This window comes from Labrus bergylta, chromosome 4 (genome assembly GCF_963930695.1).
Source record: "Labrus bergylta chromosome 4, fLabBer1.1, whole genome shotgun sequence".
In the NCBI taxonomy this organism is placed as follows: Eukaryota; Metazoa; Chordata; class Actinopteri; order Labriformes; family Labridae; genus Labrus; species Labrus bergylta.
Genome location: NC_089198.1, coordinates 29,541,292 through 29,560,017, shown reverse-complemented (window position 1 = coordinate 29,560,017; position 18,726 = coordinate 29,541,292). Strand labels below are relative to the sequence as shown.

General features: G+C 40.1%; 1 protein-coding gene across 2 annotated transcripts in view; it reads right to left on the bottom strand.

Annotated features, from left to right (window-relative positions):
• Positions 1-13,096, bottom strand: part of cnpy1 (canopy FGF signaling regulator 1) — a 17,367-nt gene extending 4,271 nt beyond the window's left edge. The window contains exons 1-3 of one of the 2 annotated variants that reach the window (XM_020630030.3): positions 12,940-13,096; positions 10,717-10,822; positions 10,411-10,526 (exon numbers count right to left, since the gene is read on the bottom strand). In XM_020630030.3, coding sequence (XP_020485686.1) covers positions 10,411-10,526; positions 10,717-10,813 — 213 coding nt within the window. In that variant the 5' untranslated portion in view covers positions 10,814-10,822; positions 12,940-13,096. The remainder of the gene's footprint in view (positions 1-10,410; positions 10,527-10,716; positions 10,823-12,939) is intronic. The other variant, XM_065954334.1, reaches the window with a different exon arrangement.
• Positions 13,097-18,726: the final 5,630 nt, after the last annotated feature.

Below are 18,726 nucleotides of genomic sequence, written 5' to 3'. Positions count from 1 at the left end.
ATGACTTTGACACCAGCAGACGCTCAGACTCTTCATTGCACGTCTGTGAGGCTGTTTTCACTCTCCATGAGGGTCCACACAATGCAAGAATTAAAAAAGTCGATGTCAAACTGGTAAAAATCTAACTCTATCTGTTTTGATACCAAGACAAAAAATAAACAAAAATAGAAGCCCTACACACCCAAATGTTGGGTTACTTCTTGTTTAAATCGCCAACGTGTCTCCTCCTCTGCTCTAAGATGCATACATTTATAAATATGAAAATTTGAATTTTTGACAATCTGACAACTACTACTGATGTTATTCCACTTTATAAATCAATCATTTGTTGTAATGTCTCCTGCTTCATGATGCTCAATTCAATCAATCCATGTTTTTATATCACAACAAAACAACCAGTTTTCTGTCTTTACTTCATATTAAGTTTCATCATTTCTGCTAAACAACAAACTCACAGTGTTATTGATTTATAGTTCTGTCCTTTAGGTCTGAACGATATGTGAGAAATAGGCAATGTGCGATAACATTGTTCAATACTGCGATGGGGAAATAAATTGTGATTAAAAACAGATAAAAAACAGCATATTAGCTATAACTCACAGATTCTCTGTCTGTTTGCTGTTCTTCATGTTTTTTTACAGAGCACCTGTGTTTGCAACACGTCCCTCCGGAGTCCAAAATGAATAGAAACTGTTTTTTTTCCCCGTTAAATTGGCCAAAATATATTTTTTGAGCGTACCTGATGGATAACCTGAGCTTCATCCGACTGCATCACAACAAAGTGAGATCACGGTTATCATACTCAGGCCTCCAACCTAAAGGTTAAATAAACTGATCCTGGAGAAAACAAAAAGCAGAGCTTGATTACATTAAAAATGTTTTTATTTATTTATTGCATTAAATCGCGATCACGATGCTCAGCGGTCTGCAGACAGAATCATCTCTGATCTCTGCTGACATTTAAACTTAAACTGAGTCTTCAGTCTAATCCAAACCATATTAAAAAGCCCCCCCCCCCCTCCTCTTGGTTTGGTCCGGCTCGGCTCTGGTCTGAGTCATTATCATGCCAGGATACAGAATGGTGCTAAAGCCCTGCCAGTCTCAGCACTGTGAAAGGAGCTGTCAGTCACAGCGCTGTTTGAAGAATGGAGCAGGGGGGGTGTGTGTGGTGGAGGGTGGGGGCAGAGAAAAGGCTTCTCAGGATGCGCTCCTCCTTTCAGCTCCCATTGGACAGGCGGCCATTATTAAACTGCTGTGGACAGAGACCTCAGTCTATTGTCCTGCTGCCGCGGGCCAATGATCAGCCTGACATAAATATTTATAATAATGATAATAATGATGATTATGTCATCAGTATAGAGACCAGGAAACAGCTCTATTGTTACTTTAAGACAAGGCCAGGCACAATGATTAGGTAACCCTGATATCTAAACACTCAGGACGCTGTGCAAAATGTAAATAAAAAACAGAATATGAAGAAACCCCTATTAGCTATAGAGTCGTGTTGAAGCGTGAGCTTCTATAGCTGCCTGTTCATCATTCAACAAGAGAAGCTAGTGTGGCTTTTTGTTAACACATTCCTACTTTACGACTATCACTTCATCCAGTGTATCCTCAGCTTTTTGTGCTGTCAATGGAGGGATAGGACAGTGGCTAGAGTTGGAAATCAGGGAGAGAGAGTAGGGAATGACATGCAGGAAAGGAGCAACAGCCTGGATTTGAACCTGGGCCGCCCGCTTGGAAGACCACAGCCTCCATTTATGGGGCACGCGCACTAAACAATGCGCCACCAGAACAACTTTTTTTTGCCCTCTTTTCTCAACTATCTATTTTTATTCCTATTTGAAATGGGTTTTTTTTTACATTGCTGCATACAGGTAGGGGGTGGGGAATGACATGGGGGAACAGTGCTGCTGGTCGGACTTGAACCCAAGTTGCTAGCTTAAAGGACTATAGCCTCCACCACTATAAGCGGCTCGCAGATTCAGTTATTTCCCCTTATGAAAAGCCACTTACATGGACCTGCTTGTTGTGTTTTAGATTCTTTTTAGTCTTTACATTTTATTTCCAGAATATCCTCAACTTATTGATTCATTTTTGTCCCTTTTATTATTTATTTATTAATGCTTTTATCTCCTTTTATTGTGATTTTTTCCTTTTCTTTCTTTTAACATGATTTTTTTTTGCTTAATGTTGCTTTATTTTAGAGCCTTTATCTTTAACTGTTTTCATCTCTTTTTATGGCTTTGACCTTTTTATTGCTGTAATTAGTTTTTTACATTTTTTTATTTCTCTTTGAATTGACTCTCCTCACATCTCTGCTCAGCCTGATCTTGTTGACGGGTTTTCATCGCGTTCTTGTGACGGTCGAGTTAGTTTTTTAAAGGTGCTTTAAATAAATAAAGTTATTATTATTATTAATATGACTGAATTAAAAACCTATGACAGGCTATGAAAGGATATTATGAAGAATATGCAAATTCAGAGAACTTGAGGTTCAATATATCAATACTGTATTTTAGTTATTTCATTATTTATTGATCGCAAGACATTTTTTATTTCTGTAATTCATGAAGTATAAAAACTTCACGTCTCATTACATTATATATCATATGTAGGATGTTGAATTTAAGTCCTCATGTGTGAGGAATAAAAAGAAAAGTTTGTTTGTACATATTATAACACATTATTATATTTCTTAGTTGTTTTTGTCTTAGCCCAACCTTATCGCAGCCTTAATTATGAATTTTATTTTAACTCTGTTAAAAATGTGTTTTCTTTGAAATGTGTCTGAATTGTAAATATAAATGTTTTTTTTTTATAAAGGTCACATATTATTCTCCTCTTCAACCAGTTTAAATAAGTCTCAGAGCTCCACAAAACATGTGTGTGAAGTTTCTTAAAAAACACTCTGATCCTGTATTTGATCATGTCTATAAACCCCTGTATTTCAGCCCTGCTCAGAACAGGCTGTTTCTGTGTCTGTACCTTTAAATGTTAATGAGCTGTGTCTGACCACGCCCCCTCTCTGGAAGGGCTTGGGCTTTCTTGCGACATGCTCAACTGTCTACAGTGAGAAGGCAGACTCAGAGGGCAAAACAAACACCTAGCTGTGGGAGTGTCACCCACCTGGGGTGTCATGAAGGGAAAATCTCCAAACAGCCTGTTTGAGCACACATTTTCTGAAAAGTGGAGCAGGCAGAAGACGGAGAGGATGGACTTTTCTCATAACTTGGGGGTTTCTAGGGGGGTTAGGGAAACATATTAGTGTTAGAAACACATGGGAAAGCCTATTTAGCATAATATGTGACTTCAAAGTTCGCCTTTGATTTCTGACTGAAAATAGCACAAAGACAAATATTAACACTGTCATTGTTTTTTTTCCCCCATAATTTGAATCTAAGGCCAGCAATGCATTTCTAAAAAAATGGGATATGGTCATTTTTACAGCTCCGTAGCATCAACTTCTTCACCATTCTTTGTAAGGGTTAGTTAACTGAGGAGACCAGTTTCATTCTTGATGTAGGACTTCAGGTCTTAAACAGTTCAGGGTCTCCTTTGTCTTAATTTATGCTTCATAATTTTCCAAATGTTTTCAGTGGGTGACAAGTCAGGACTGCTGGAAGGCCAGTTCATCACCTGGACTCTTTTATTACGAAACCACGCTGTGGTAATACGTGCAGAATATGGTTTGTCGTTGTTCTGATGAAATATAAAAAGCCATTTATGAAAGAGATGTTTTCTGTTTGGCAGCAAATGTTGCTCTTAAACCTGTATATGTAGTTCAGCATTAATGGAGCCATCATAGATGTGCAGGTTACCCATTAGCACATCATGGGTTTATAATATCCCCCAGAACAATGACAATTCTCAGTTTGAACTATTTGTTGACTTTTAAAAAATTAAATTTAGGGTTTAAATTTTTTTACAGATGATCACATTCTGTTTTTATTTACACTTTACGCTACGTCCCAACTTTTGAGGAAACAGGGTCGTAAACTGTATGGGACATCCAGCAAGAAGGCGATTCAAAGAGCTCACACAAGATATCAAAGTCATCACGACAAAGGGACAAAAAAAAACACGGTATAAGAGAGCATACCAAAGGTTTTTAAAAACAAAACAATAAAAAGATGTTTCATTTAGACCACTGGGGACTGTTTGAAAAGGTGGAAAAGAGGTAGAATATGTCCTCTTTAAAAAGATTATAAAATAAAACAGCTAAGTAGCTAAAACAGACCATGTGTGTGCTATAACTGAAATTGTTATAAGGATACATTTATGAATAATTAAAGCTACAGTGATGAGTTTTTATCTGGCAACGAAACAGACTGAAGTTACTCTTGATGCCTTGATGTGAGCTACAAAAGCAGACCAGACCGTCCGAAAGCATTGTCCTAAGATTCACAGCACGCTGCAGACACAGACTTGTTGTTTCTGTGGTAAAGATTTATTATGAGCTGCTTGATAGGAATTTGAAAATGAAGAAGGATTAGATCATTTTTTGTCAGAAAACACTCTTTACACACGTCTGAGACCTTAGATATTAAATAATCCTGTTCTTTCCACAGGGGGCGCCCTGTTGTCCATCAACAGCTACAGGATGCGTTCTCAGAGCGCAGCACGGAGCAGCACCGCCCAAAAGAGTCCCTGGAGCAGGAGACCAAAGGTTCTTGCTGTTTGGTTTAGGATGAGAAGAAGTGGGACTAACAAAACTGAAGGGGGAATTTACTAAGAATGGACGGCAACCGCTGATAGCTCATGAATTGGGCATCAATTCCAGCTGCTATCTTCTTCTTCTTAATAAATGAACGCCAATAAACTTTTAAATATATACGAGAAGAAAGTCGTAAGAGAAGAAAGTAAAATATGTACCATGAAGTCGAAAATTTCCAAGAATAAAGTCATTACAACTAATGAGGATGAAGTCATTTTAGTCTATAGTTATATCAGAGGAGCAGACGCCACCTGTATGAAAATGAGGAACGTGGAGCTACTTGTGAAGTTGGTAAAGGTTTCACAGATGAGGAAATAGGCCTGCTTTATCTTTTGGCACATCAGCGTCACAATGTCATAAGTATCAGGACCCTGAAAAGATACTGCAAGAAACTGAAGCTTTCCCAGAGAAAGAAGCACCCAGACTTGGTCTCTTTTGTGGCAGAGGAGATGGCTTTGAGGAATCCCCTTTCAAGTGGATGGCCGATCTTCTGATACAACTTGTCAGAATAATCATTTTAATCATGAAATTAACGACTTTAGTATCGTACATTTTAGAATTGTTCTTTCTTTAATGTGACCCTCTTAGAAAAGTTCTCTGTTAAGGAACAAAACACACACTAAAAGCAGCTACACAACTTTACATGAACAACAGCATCAAACACCTCCGTAAAATTCACAATATGATATTAAAAGATTGAAAAGCTAAATGCACTACACTTTAGAAACAGCACAATACACAGTACAGGAGCATCAAGTTCCTCCATAATGACATCAACAATACAATATTAATCCATTTAAAGGCTAAATACACTACACTACAAACCACTGTACAACATCAGATATCTCCATAGCAACGCATCAACAATGCCAGGAATATTTCCAGTTTACTATGCAGCAGAGTCTTTACAAATGTGATACAACTTTTCAGCATTTGTAACAAAGCTTTCTCTTCTGTATCATTCCAGATTAAAAATAAGAAAGAAAAACAATCACTCCTCTTCTTGCAGAATGACCCAGACACATGAAGTGTGTGTATTACTGTATGTGCCTCTGGTAGCCCTGGACTGAATCAACATCTGAGTCTGACACTAATAATTATAGTATTATTATAAAGTTTATCATTAAGTCATTACAGAGGTGGAATTGTTGCCCTGATCACTTGAACGTTTGTTCATGACATCACTTCATTGACTGTGTAGCAGTTAGCAGCGACTCTCAACAGACAGTCACATTTTCACTTTAAATGTATGTTGTTTTAAGTGTGTTGTTTGTGAATTACACTGTTTTTACAATGAGGCTCATTTTGCATGGAAAGGGAGAATTTCAGTCCATTGAATGTTTGATCGAGACTTAAAATATGTGCAAACATCACCTTGCACAGGGACACTTTTTGCTCTGTGGTGTAGTTTAGAGAGCAGTTAACCCTTTTTGTGTCTTTTTTTACTATTGAAGGCACAACGCTGCACAATCCTTTTGAGAATCAGGCCCTGAGTGTTTGCAGCTTCCTGCAGTTTGGTTTAGTCACACCTGTATAAACCATAGACTGCAAATATTAATGTACGAAGAGTGACGTCACCCATCTGTTCTTGCAGGGGGCTCCGGAGGCTCATCGGCAGCAGCCGCCATGCTGGAAATGCTGTCTCAGTCTAACTTTCAGTCAACCTAATGACAGGCTGAGAGCTGGAGCTGAGGCGGGTTTTAAGCCTCTGTTACATCGCGCCCACCTGTCAATCATGTCAGCTATGCACCTAATTATGGATAATACGTACTTTATCGTTCATAAAATGAAAACTGAGTCATTTAAAAAAAAAAATCAACCCCCGTACAGTGTGTGCCCATGAGGACAATAAATAATCAGACCTATTTGGTTTTTTGTACCAGGCTGTAAATATGGTAATTTACTGTATTTTTTGAGTGTGGTGTGTATGTGACTTCTGGTGTTCCGGCAGCCAGCCTCAAGTGGACACTCAACGAACAGCAGGATTTGGCACTTCCACATTGGCTTAATTTTTCAAGACAGGCGGTCGCCGCTTGGTATAAACCAATAGTGAACCACAGGGACTGGAGAGCACCAGGTGGATGGATACACTGCAGTATGTCAGGAAATAGTCCCAGTGTGTACATGCCCCTTAGAGCAGACACACTACACCAACATGACCTGTGAGAGCTTAGAGTGCTGCTGGATGTTTGAACTCTGCAGGATGTAAAGAGCTTCACACTGTCACCACGGTAACAAGGACATGATCCCTCACTGACTTCCCACTGACAGATGATTATTAAACAAACTAAGAGAGGCTGGAGGGCGAACAGTTCAGATGTTTTAAGTATTTTCATGTATGCGATCTTTCCCCGAGTGTCTCTGCTGTCAAATGTCTGATAAAAATCCATTCTAAAAATCTGATGCTAAGCTAGGCTAACCACATCCTGTGTTATCTCCCTGTCAGAGAGAAGAGTGTCAGACTTTTCTCCTCTGTGTATGAAACCTGATGTGAGCGTCTCATCCTGCTCCGTGATATCATGTGTCAGTGTGTCAGCCTGCCTTTGTGCATCTTCTCATTCTCAATGCATGACTTCCCTCCGTCACTATGAGACCAGCGCCGCGCTCCATCTAAGTTCAATGTCTTTGGAGGCCTGAGATGTGTCATTGTTTCTGCAAGCAGGTTTAACTTTTGTTTCCATGATCCCAGGAAGTCCTACTGTGAGGGGGCCAAAGAGCAGAGACTTAAAACCTGCAAATCCTCCTCCCTGATGGCTCCTAAGCTGTGACAGCCCTCCCTCTGCGATTCAGAGCGGGTCAAACGCTGCTGAAAGGACGGAGCGGGAGGGCAGGGATCAAGGTTTCTTCTTCTGCGGCTCAGGAACATTTGATGGAGAAACAAAGCAACAGGTGGAGGAGGGTGTCAGCTCAGGGCAGGGAAGGGGAGGAGGGTATCAGGAGAAACTGATCCCCCCCCACCACCACCCCAAATAAAAGTGACCCCAGTGTTAAAAAAGTATGTTGTTGGATTAATTAAACTGGAGAGAAGATATTTAAAAGTTAATGCGAGCTCAGAAGAGGAGGGGGGTACAATGGAGTGCTGAGACTGATAATTAACCTCTGTTGTTTTTCACTCTGTAATGCTCATTCATGCATTTTTTATAAAACCACTTCACAGCTTAGGACATGAATGAAGATGTGTGAGGAGATGTTTAAGAGGTTAAGGTTGTCAAAATTGAAAACATTTCAATACCATGTTTAAAAATGATAAAATTTCTGTCATTATAATGATTAATAGTATCAAACATTTCAATCGTCAGTCGTCAGTATTTTTAACTGAAAGCTGCAACGAGAGAACGTGGAGAGAGCAGTGGTCGTAAAAAAAGGCCTTCTGTCATTTAAAGACCTTTGTCCAAAGAAGCAAAAGTTACGTCTCTTACAATGCAATGGACAGAAGATGAGGTGACATCGTCAGAATTGCACTAAAAGGTTGGCAAAATTTCAGTACTGAAGCATTACCAATGTTTTTTGTGCAATTCAATGTGACAAAGCAATTTTTGGTGATATTGGACAAGAAATTACCCAAATACTGTGTGCCTGATTTCTATTTTTGTTCGATTTCACTATCGTTTGATTAATACTAGAATTGCATCAAAGTTTAAAACTCTGGTTTTGGTGCAACCCTTCCAGTGGTCAGTGTGAGCTCAGAACATAGGAGGGGGAAACTATTTTTGGGGGGGCAAAGTGTCCCCAAATTGTACCACCTTCGGAGAGTGGAGAGGCAGGATCTGCAGAGCCAGTGGGGAGTGGAGAACAGTGCTGCATGTGCGCATGTCTAAAGTCGTTTTCACATACTCCTGAAAATATCTAGATAATTTCAACAGGACTGCTCCGGATATTCTCCCGACCTAGCTGTTCACATAATATGCACCTCGCAGAGAGAGACTATCCCTGTCAGACGGGAGGGGGGGTAGGGGGCCTCATGAGGTAAGACCAAGACGTAAAAAAGACCATAGGTAAAAAAAAAATAAAAAAAGATGCTGAAGTAGCCGATGAAGAAACTGAGTAAATGGTAAATGGATTTGAGCTTATATAGCGCTTTTCTAATCTTCTGACTACCCCAAGGGCTTTCACATCGCAGGTCACACCTACACATTCACACACTGATGGTAGAGGCTGATATTTAGTGAGACCATCAGACACAACCAATCCTATTCATACAGCACCAACAAAGCAGCGGGAGCAATTCGGTCTTAAGTGTCTTGCTCAATGACACATCGGACATGTTGCAGCAGGAGCTGGGGATCGAACCCCCAACCTTCAGGTTGAGACGACCATCTCTACTAACTGAGCCACAGCTGCCCCTAGAGTCCACTACACGACACTATAATGTGAATATTTGCCTTTATATCAATGCTACATGTAGTTTGGCGGAATCACACTTTCAACAAAAGAGCGGAGAATCACATACTGACGGTGTGCAGCTGTTTAATTACAGGCACAGAGATCATAGCGGTTGCATGATTACACTTTAGTCACAGTATAGAAACGTCACTCTCCCCTCCTATTGGCTCAAGGTGAGTTCTCCAGAGAATATCCTGCGCCGTTCTCACAACAGCTCACTTGGACTTGCTGCGTAAAACATACTAGGGGTCTGGCAGGAGAAACTCTGAGTGAAGGCCGAGCCAAAAATGTGGCTGTTAGCGTTCACACATACAACTCTTCCTGGAAATATCAGGACTTTTTCAGGAGTTTTCTGCAAGTGTCAAAGCTTCCGCAACACCGAAACGCAATGTGAATTCACAGACATGGGACATCAATACTCTGCTGTTGCGGAATCACTATGAATGTACAAAGATGTAAAAACCTCAAGACCCTTATATTTAATTGAAAATAACACAAAGACAACATATCAAATGTTGAAATTGAGAAATGTCATTGTTTAGGGAAAATTGTATACCTAGTTGGAATCTGATGCCAACAACATGTTTCAAAAGTTGGGACAGTGACAACTAAAGACTGGAAAAGTTACAACACGTAACATGATTGAGAATAAAAAGAGCATCCCAGAGAGGCTGAGTCAGTGGTGATCCCCTCCCCATCAGACTTTTATTGTTGACAGACTTTATTGTTGAAATATGTTTGCTATATGTCAACATATGTGGGCGTGTTTCAGCAAATATTTTATTCAGCCAGCCTCAGCTCCACCTCTTTGAGTGCTTCTTGATAAGCCGCAAGTAAGATATAAAAAAGCATTTCCAATATGGCCACCACCTTGTCGGACTTCATAACGCCTCTTCAGAAACCGATGGGTGACATCATTGAGACTACGTTCATTTTTTATAAAGTGAAACCAAAATGGCATCATTTATGAGCCACACAAAAAAACAGCAGGTTCCAGATTAATTATGGTGTGACAATAACAACAGTGTGATGCTGTATCAAAGTCTTTTTCATTACTGCAGCTCAACTTTTTTACGTTTGCCAATGACACGGCCATGATGGGACTATACAGGTAAAATGATTAAAGGTATACAGAGAATCTTAATTTATGTCCTTATAGGCTCCAGTAGTGGGTTATTTAAAATAAACAACTAATGGGCGTTTATGTAAGAAGCCTGCTGATTGGGTGATGCAGCCTCAGTATCTCGATGAGATAATAACTGGAATAAGTAGAGAAGCTGCAGCAGACAGGTAAAGGTGAGTGTTGTTACCTTCTTGTCCTTCATGGTCCCATCAGGGTTGATCCTAAAGCCGCCCACGTTTATGATCTTCTTCGGGTCCACCTGACTGATGGAGTAGTTCAGTTCATCCACTATCGCTTTGCATGCTGGGAGTAAAACAGGAAACACTTGATGTGACGTCAGCAGGTACAGTACAGGTATTTTAATGAGCTCATGATGAACAGCAGAGAAGTGTTGATAAAATAAATCACACTGAAGCCAGTTTGATGATCATCAGTCTGACTTTCTGGTCATCATCTTCAGCATTCATCATAATAAGTCAACTTTAAGACTCACCTGAGCAGTAGAGCACCTGGTCCCTCTTCCCCTGACAGCTGCTGATGAAGACAGACAGCAGCATCATCATCATCACCTGAATGACCCAGCACGCCATGTTGAGAACCTGAAAGAGAATATACACAGTTTACTGACAGGACAGACAACAGACTGTATATAACATGGACGTAGTCTCAGTGACATCCCACATTGGTTCCTGAAAAAGCGTTATGAAGCTAAACGATGGCCGCCATGCTGGAAATGTCTCTGTCTCTACCCGACTTTCAGTGACCCTAAACAGGCAAAGAGGTGAAGTTAAGCGGCCCCTAAGCCATGTGATAAACAGTCAAGTGAGTAACACGTCTAATGAGGCATAACTTTTACCCTTCATAAAATCAAAGCACAAGAGTTATAAAAATGTTTACAACCGTGCAGTGTGGGCTGATAAAATAAATTGGCTATTCAGACCAAATTTGTTTTTGTACCAGGCTGTAAATGTGTTTATTTTTGCTTTAAAAATGGAAATTTCAATATGGGTGTTAGTGGGACTTTCCTGGTTGTTGCAGGCAGCCTCCAGTGGACACTTGAGAAACTGCACTTTTATCATTTCACATTTCCACCTAGCTGTGGGAGTGTCACCCTGGGGAGGGGTTACTGCCCTTTGTGATGTCATGAAGGGAAAATCTCTAAACAGCCTGTTTTTTTGTTTTTTTTCCAGAAAAGTGGAGCAGGCAAAATGCGGAACTGTTGGACTTTTCTCATAACTGGGGGGTTGGTTGACAGGCTAGGGACACATATTAGTGTTAGAAAAACATGGTAAAGTGCATTTTGCATAATATGTGACCTTTAACAGAAGAGAGAACTTTTTTAATCCTGGAGGAGAATTTTGGCACCAGGTTGCTTAAAGGCAGAATTTTTCACACTTAAATGTAATAGAAATCAAGTATATCCTCTGAAAATAACTCTGTGAGTCATGACTGTCTACAATGGGTGTAACACCCGAGTCCCACTGTCTGTGATGCTTTCTGAGCATTCCTAGCCATAGCTTCACTTTGTTTACATCGCCGGGACGGCCGGCTGACTCCTCCCCTCTCGTATAAAAGTTGTTTAATTGAGGGACTAGAGAAAAGAAGAATAACATACTGTACTCACTGATTAACTGTGTTTCTAGATCACGCTCATTTCAGGTAAATTTACATGCAGGGTGAAGATACGAGCATAATAAAGATCGATAGCATTAGCATGCTAACACGACAATGCACCACGAGGTTTCATGCTGGTGCTCAAGGGCGACATCTGCTGGATCAAAAAATCGCATATAAAACCTTTAAGTATTACAGAAGAGAAAAGGATTAACATAAAGTACAAGTGAAATACAAAAAGACATAACGTATATTACAGATATTAAGTGCATAATTGTTTAATAAGAAAACCCGCATAAAAGGATAAATAACTGAATAATATTCTGTAGCTGATTAATGCTTCTTTGTCTCAGACTCTGCTGACCGACACGTTTAAGATCCAAATCTGCTCAAAATCAACACTGACTTTTTGTCCACAGCATAGACTGTAAACAATATGTTATATGCAGTCTATAGTCCACAGCCTGTGCAAACCTGATGAGCGAGTAAACTACTACAACTCCCAGGGTGCATTTCACCAACAAAAAAATCCATTCACAAAGCAGGAGGAAGCTGCAGCCCACAGAGCTTAATGTCAGATCCTGCAGTTTATAAATCTGTTATTAGACTGAGTGAGTAAAATGAGATTTCAGAGGTAAAACGTCAGAGACCCTCACCAGTCCTGATAGAGTTTTAATTTAACACACAGCTACTCACCTGTGTGTTTGTGTGAGGTGCTGAACAGCTAGGACTATAATAGACTACTATAAAATTAGACTCTGCGAAATAACTGTGTAACAACAAGTTCTTACGTGTTTCCAAGTGTTTTTTTATATCACAATGCCTATAGGATATGTCACAGAGAACATTCTGACACACGTACAGGTGGATGAACCCTAAAGGTGCAGGTGTTACGGTCTTACGTTTGATTGACAGGTAAGGAAACAGCTGACAGTTAACAGCGTTGAGCCGGACTGTACTCTGATTTAAAACAAACACAGTAATGTGAATGATCACGATGGTATCGCGATAACTGTTCCCAAAGAGCGACGGTAGTTATAATTAGTACATTTCTAAGCGGGGTTTGGTGGTGAGTCTGACCCGGCTCGACAGGTGTTCTTACCGGCAGAGGAGCAGTCTGAGCAGGAGGAGAATACCTGATCTGGACTTTGTGAGACTACAGAGACCTCAGAGAAGAGCTGTCATCAAACACCGGACAGTGTGCAACATGCTGTTTCCCAAACTTCCTTATTTGTCATTAAACCTCACTCACTGCTGCTGTGCTTCCGGTCCCGTACCTTCAGAGTAACACCGGAGTAACTGAGCGCAGTGGTTGATGGGTTTATAGATCACAGATAACATTTGTGCATGAAGACAAGGTCAGCTATAATAGTTTGTTTATAAGTATTCTTCATTCAACACCTCTTCATAATCTGCCCTCAGGACACGTTCTGCTCTCATTTTGAAATACAAATCACCACTGCTCGTGCTTCCGGCTTTGTGACGTAATGACATAAAGCAGGTAGCCGGGTACCTTTACGTGCACGCCTGTGGTGGAGCCACGTTCAGTCTGGTCATCCAATCACAGAGCTAAAACAAAAACAAAAAGCTGTGACATATCAGGCAGCTACAGAGGCTCAAGAGGTAGATATGAATTTAGTGACAATAAATTCACTTTTTTAAAGTTTGTGTCAACATTTCTGAAAAAGACTGAAAGTCACAAAATTTTGGATAATAACATTAAATTTGGTGTTTTATTGAAAGATAAAAAGGGAAATGTTGAACAGTAGGCTATTCTGATTATTATTGCCAAACAGTTTATCCACAAATGTAGATTCATGAGGACAGATCACTGAGTTGAATCATCATGACTTATTAACTAAAATAAAACAAGTAAAATGTATTCAAACTATCCTTGGAGATTTACAAAACTAAACACATATTTGGGGTAACAGTAGCTTGTAGGGACTTGGGTTAAGAACCAGCTGGTCAAGTTTCAGTGCGGACCAAAATATGGTCTGGTCTGGAAGCTGGAGAGGTCAGTGTCCATGGACTGTAGATATTAATGGCCTGAGTGACTTCACCCTTTTTCACGGCAGGGGGCTCCTGAGCCCATCTGGAGCTGGAGCTGAGGCGGGTTTTAAGCCTCCTGACAGACAAACCATTACATTGCGCCCACCTGTCAATCATGTCAGCTACGCCCCTTACTTTGGTTAACACATATTGTTCATAAAAACAAAATGCAGCTGTTTAAAAAAAAAAAAAAATCACCTCCCGTAAAGTGTGTGTCGTTTGAGACATGAGCTAAACAGACCTATTTGTTGTCTTGTATCAGGCCGTAAACATGGTCATTTCTGCTGTAAAAACACCTTTTTTGGCTGTGGTGTGTATGTGACTTCCAGGGCTCTTGGAGCCAGCCTCAAGCAGACCTTTGAAAAACTGCAGGATATTTATATAGGCCCTATATATGTATGTATAAAGTATGCTTCAGAATCTGAGGTGTGAAGAGAGAGATGATCAAAACAGACTTGATCTATGAAACCTGAAAAGTGGAGATTGAAGGCAGATTGTGTGTGCGTGTGTGTGTGTGAGCAGCTGGTGTGTTCACAGGAGGATCTGACCTGGTTCTTCTAATACTACCCGAAGGTCACCTGTAATGTGCAGGTTTTCTCTGCAGGTGGACCAGACGTCCTTAGACTGACAGGTTCAGGGAGTGAGGAAGAGTGAGGATTATAATGTTCTTCATGTTTGGCACTGTGAAGAGTATAAGATTTTCTTCTTCATTTAATTCTTTTACCTGTTTTCCTGGAATAAATCTGAAACTTCCCCATTGGCCTTTAAAAGGAAAACAAACAAACATGCAAATTAATGAATAATGGTTTAAACAGAGACACACACAGCTGAATATGAGTCACTGATACATGTTGTCTTAATGTTGTTATCACAAATTAGTTCACACCTACATGGTTAGATGTGGTTATTGTCAAACTACAATTAAACAGGTAGGACAGCTCCTCTTACACACACACACACACACACGAACAAATGTATGTATGTGACACATAAATCAATGAAGGTCAATGAATATAAAGAGTCTTTTTCGATTGTATGTGTGAATCAGATAATGAAAGTGACCCCGCCAGAGACAAACGCACAGACACACTCAAACACACACACACACACGCGCAAAAGAGTGAAGGGGGTGGTCATTATCTCCTTTATGGTCTGTATCTGTTGATTCTTCAGGCTCAGTGACATCGTTTAGCTTCAAAACGTCTCTTCAGAACGATTAGTTGACGTCAATGAGACTTTGTCGATATGATTTCTACAGATTATAGTCTAAACCTGAAATTAGGTCTGACGGTCTCACATCATTAAACAGGTTTCTAATTTTCTTTTAACAGAATATTACTGAGGTCATAAAATATAAAAAAAAAAAATGGATTTCAACTTTATGAAATCAAATTATATGACAATTCAGCCAGTGTGAGGAGGACTCTGTTTTACCAAGAGGATGATTATTATACCTGTTTAACTAGACCAGTTTAGTGAGCATGTGTACACAAAATCAATAAAAATAAATAATCAGTTCAATTTCATTTTATCATTGAAATGTTTTTGTTTTGTTAGAAGAAGAAGAATAAACGTTGTATAGTAATGCGGCAGTAGCTCTGTCTGTAGGGACTTCGGTTGGGAACCGGAGGGTTGTCAGTTCAAGTCCTGGATTGGACCAAGTCCAGAAATTGGTCTGGTAGCTGGAGAGGTGCCAGTCCACCTCCAAAGCACTGCTTCAAAGCACAATGAATTTTACTCATATGGTCGCACACAAGCCTTGTTCACACTTGCACAAAAAGTCCTGAAGTTTTGGGGGGTGAGCTGCATGTGTGAACGACTTCATCCAGAGTCTCTCCTGCCAGCCTCCTAGTATTTATTCCACGGAAAAACTGAGCAAGCTGATGTGGGGACGCAGCAGGATATAATCAGGGGAATTCACATCGATTGAGAGGTGGTGATGTTCATTCCCTGCGATCGATCAAAGACTTTTTTCACGCGACTGCTGCGATCTCATGTTAAGAAACTTTTCCATCATAAATGTGATTTTTCCTGTTCACCAGTATGTTCTCCTCTGGTCTTAGGTTGATGTTGTGTATCTGTCTAACTTGCATTGACATAAAGGCAAACATTCTCATTTTAGTGTTGTATAGCGGGCTCTACTGTTCGTCCATGTATTGCCTCAGGAGACCCCCCCCCCCCGCACCTCCTTACTGTCCGACAGGGATAGTCTCCAGCTATGAGGTGCATGTGTTAATGAACTAGATCAGGAGGATTTCAATGCCGTCCTCCTGAAATTCTCTAGAAATTTGAGGAGTGCATCATTTGAAAATTCAAGGGTGGAAGAAGGGGGACTGTCAGGAGGAGGGAGGCAGTTCGGGTGGTTTTTTGGGGGATGGTCTCGGGTAAGGGCGGATGTTTGAACTGGTGGAGTATGGAGAGCGGCTTTGTGCCTCGTAAACCTGACAGCTGGCTCTATTCCAGCTCTGTTGTTCACCCCGCTTGTGTTTATTTATTTGTCGATATAAATGTGATATATGGTAGAGCTCTGTGTCTTCTGGTTCTCTCCTCCAGCACTTCTTTATAATTAAAAAGCACACAGAGCTGCAGGGATTTCTGAACACAAAAGTAATTTTTCTGCCGAACGTCTCCTTGCCACTCTGATTTCCCTGCTGGTGTGTCTGAATCCTTTGTGACAGGAGGTTTCTCTGGTGGGCAGGGCTCCAAACGCTCCGCTGTGAGGTGTCATGTGGAATCATTTCATTACAGCGGCTCAGAGAATTAACCCTGACGCTCAGGAGAAGGCCTGTAATTTAGGATCCACAGCGTTAAAGAAGATTGCCTGTCAGGTTTGATCCCGTGCAGCTCCTTACTGAGCACACTGCAGGGTTTCTGTCTGACATTAAAGATCCAGGTGTTGTTTCAGGTGTTGTGTCTGACACGTTCTGCCTTTAGTAAATCCACTTAAACAGCTTCTTTATATACCTTCATCACATTTGATTAAAGGGTTTTATCGATTTATAGCAGGTACCACCTCTTTCAAACAAACCTTTTCCTAAATATTGGAGCTGGATGAGAGAGAGAGAGAGACGCATCTTTCACACATGCACTCAATCAATCAATCTTTATTTGTATCATGCCAATTCACAACACATGTCATCAGAAGATATTTCACTAAAGAGCAGGTAAAAGACCTTACTCTTTGTTTTATTAGCTACAAAGGCCCAACATTAATCCACCATGAGCACTAAACAACATTTAGCAAAGCTACAGTGGAGATGAAGAAACCCTTTAGTCACAAATTATATGATTCAATTCCGATATATTAATTAATCAATTGCCTATCTTGTGGGAGCAGTTTGTTGAAACAGGCATTATCTTTATAAATTGATTTAAATGTAAATCTTTAATCATAAATGTTTTGTGAATTATTTGGAATAATATGTTAAAAATGTAGATACCATCAGTTAGTGTCTGCAATTCCTTTGGCCTGGAGGAAAAGAATTAAAAGCATTGAAAGAAAAGGTTGGTCTGTAGACCTCTAATAAAAAACAGCACTCTGGAGGTTTTATCCAGATAAAGCCACAACTGGAATACCTGATACCTTAGGTCTGTGTGATTTAAAAACTAATACATTTCTTCTGGTTAACTCCTCTAACCAGTTAAACTGTTGTTAATCAAATCCTCCCTGATGGTCTCTCTCACCTTGCTTTTACCTCAGTGATGTTCCTGTGATATTGTTATTTGCTGTTCTTGGATTTAATAAGCTCTTATTGTTCCATTTGTTGTTTGTCCTCTTGATGGGCTGATGTTTGTTTTCTACAAAATACCAATTAACCTCCTCTTCCCGTCTCATCTGTTAGCTCAGCTCCTCCTCTGCTCCTCCTCTCTGTTGGTACTTGAGATTACACATAGAGGATTTAGCTCAGTTCCACATTCGACATCTTTGCAGCCTGAGAGATGAGTTGATGGACGTGACTCTCCTGACTGGAACATAATCTGACAGATTACAGCACAAACAGCTCTGAATATGAGTGTTTGCATGCTGCTGGGTAGGTTTAATGTTTAACTGCTGTTTACATAATACAAACACTAATAGCCTGCACAATAACAGGCAGCAAATTCCATCTGTTTCCCTGTTTCACTTGGGGGGCGGTGCATATATAACATATAGAGTCGAGGTCAGATGTAAAGGTTGTGAATAAAGGCAGCTTCAGGTATGACAGTCTTTAGTTAGTCACAACGAGAGTCGGACCATTCATCTTCACTGAAAGAGTGTGTTTTATTAAACAAGCCAACTCTGAAACACACACACAAACATATAAATCATGTTATATGGAGAGGAAAGGGACAATAAATTAATCTTGTTTTTCCTGTGCAGTCATTTAAATTCATGCACATTCATTTTGGTTAATTCATTTTTTGAATGGACTTTTTACATTTTGGTTGTAGCTGTAATAATTTATCATTTGTTCAGTTCAGAGCAAATAATTACCAAAGATAAAGGGTTTTAAAAAACTTCTGAAACATTCAGTCAATTGTGGTGTTCCTCAGGGTTCAGTGTTAGGTCCTACACTATTTTTTACAATAATCATCATGTCTGTAAAACAGGTTTTTTTTTCAAATGTCTTGGATGTTTTATTATGGAAACAATCACTGATGATGATGATGATGATGATGATGATGATGATGATGACGATGATGATATTTACTTCCAACGCTGCAAGATGTATGCACAAGCAAACATCCTTTTATGCAGGTTTAGTCCGGGTACAGTTGGAGTGAAGCTCTGTCAGTTGGAGCTTGTGTACATCTCTCTGTAGAATAGAATAGAATCAGATTAAATAGATTACAGTAA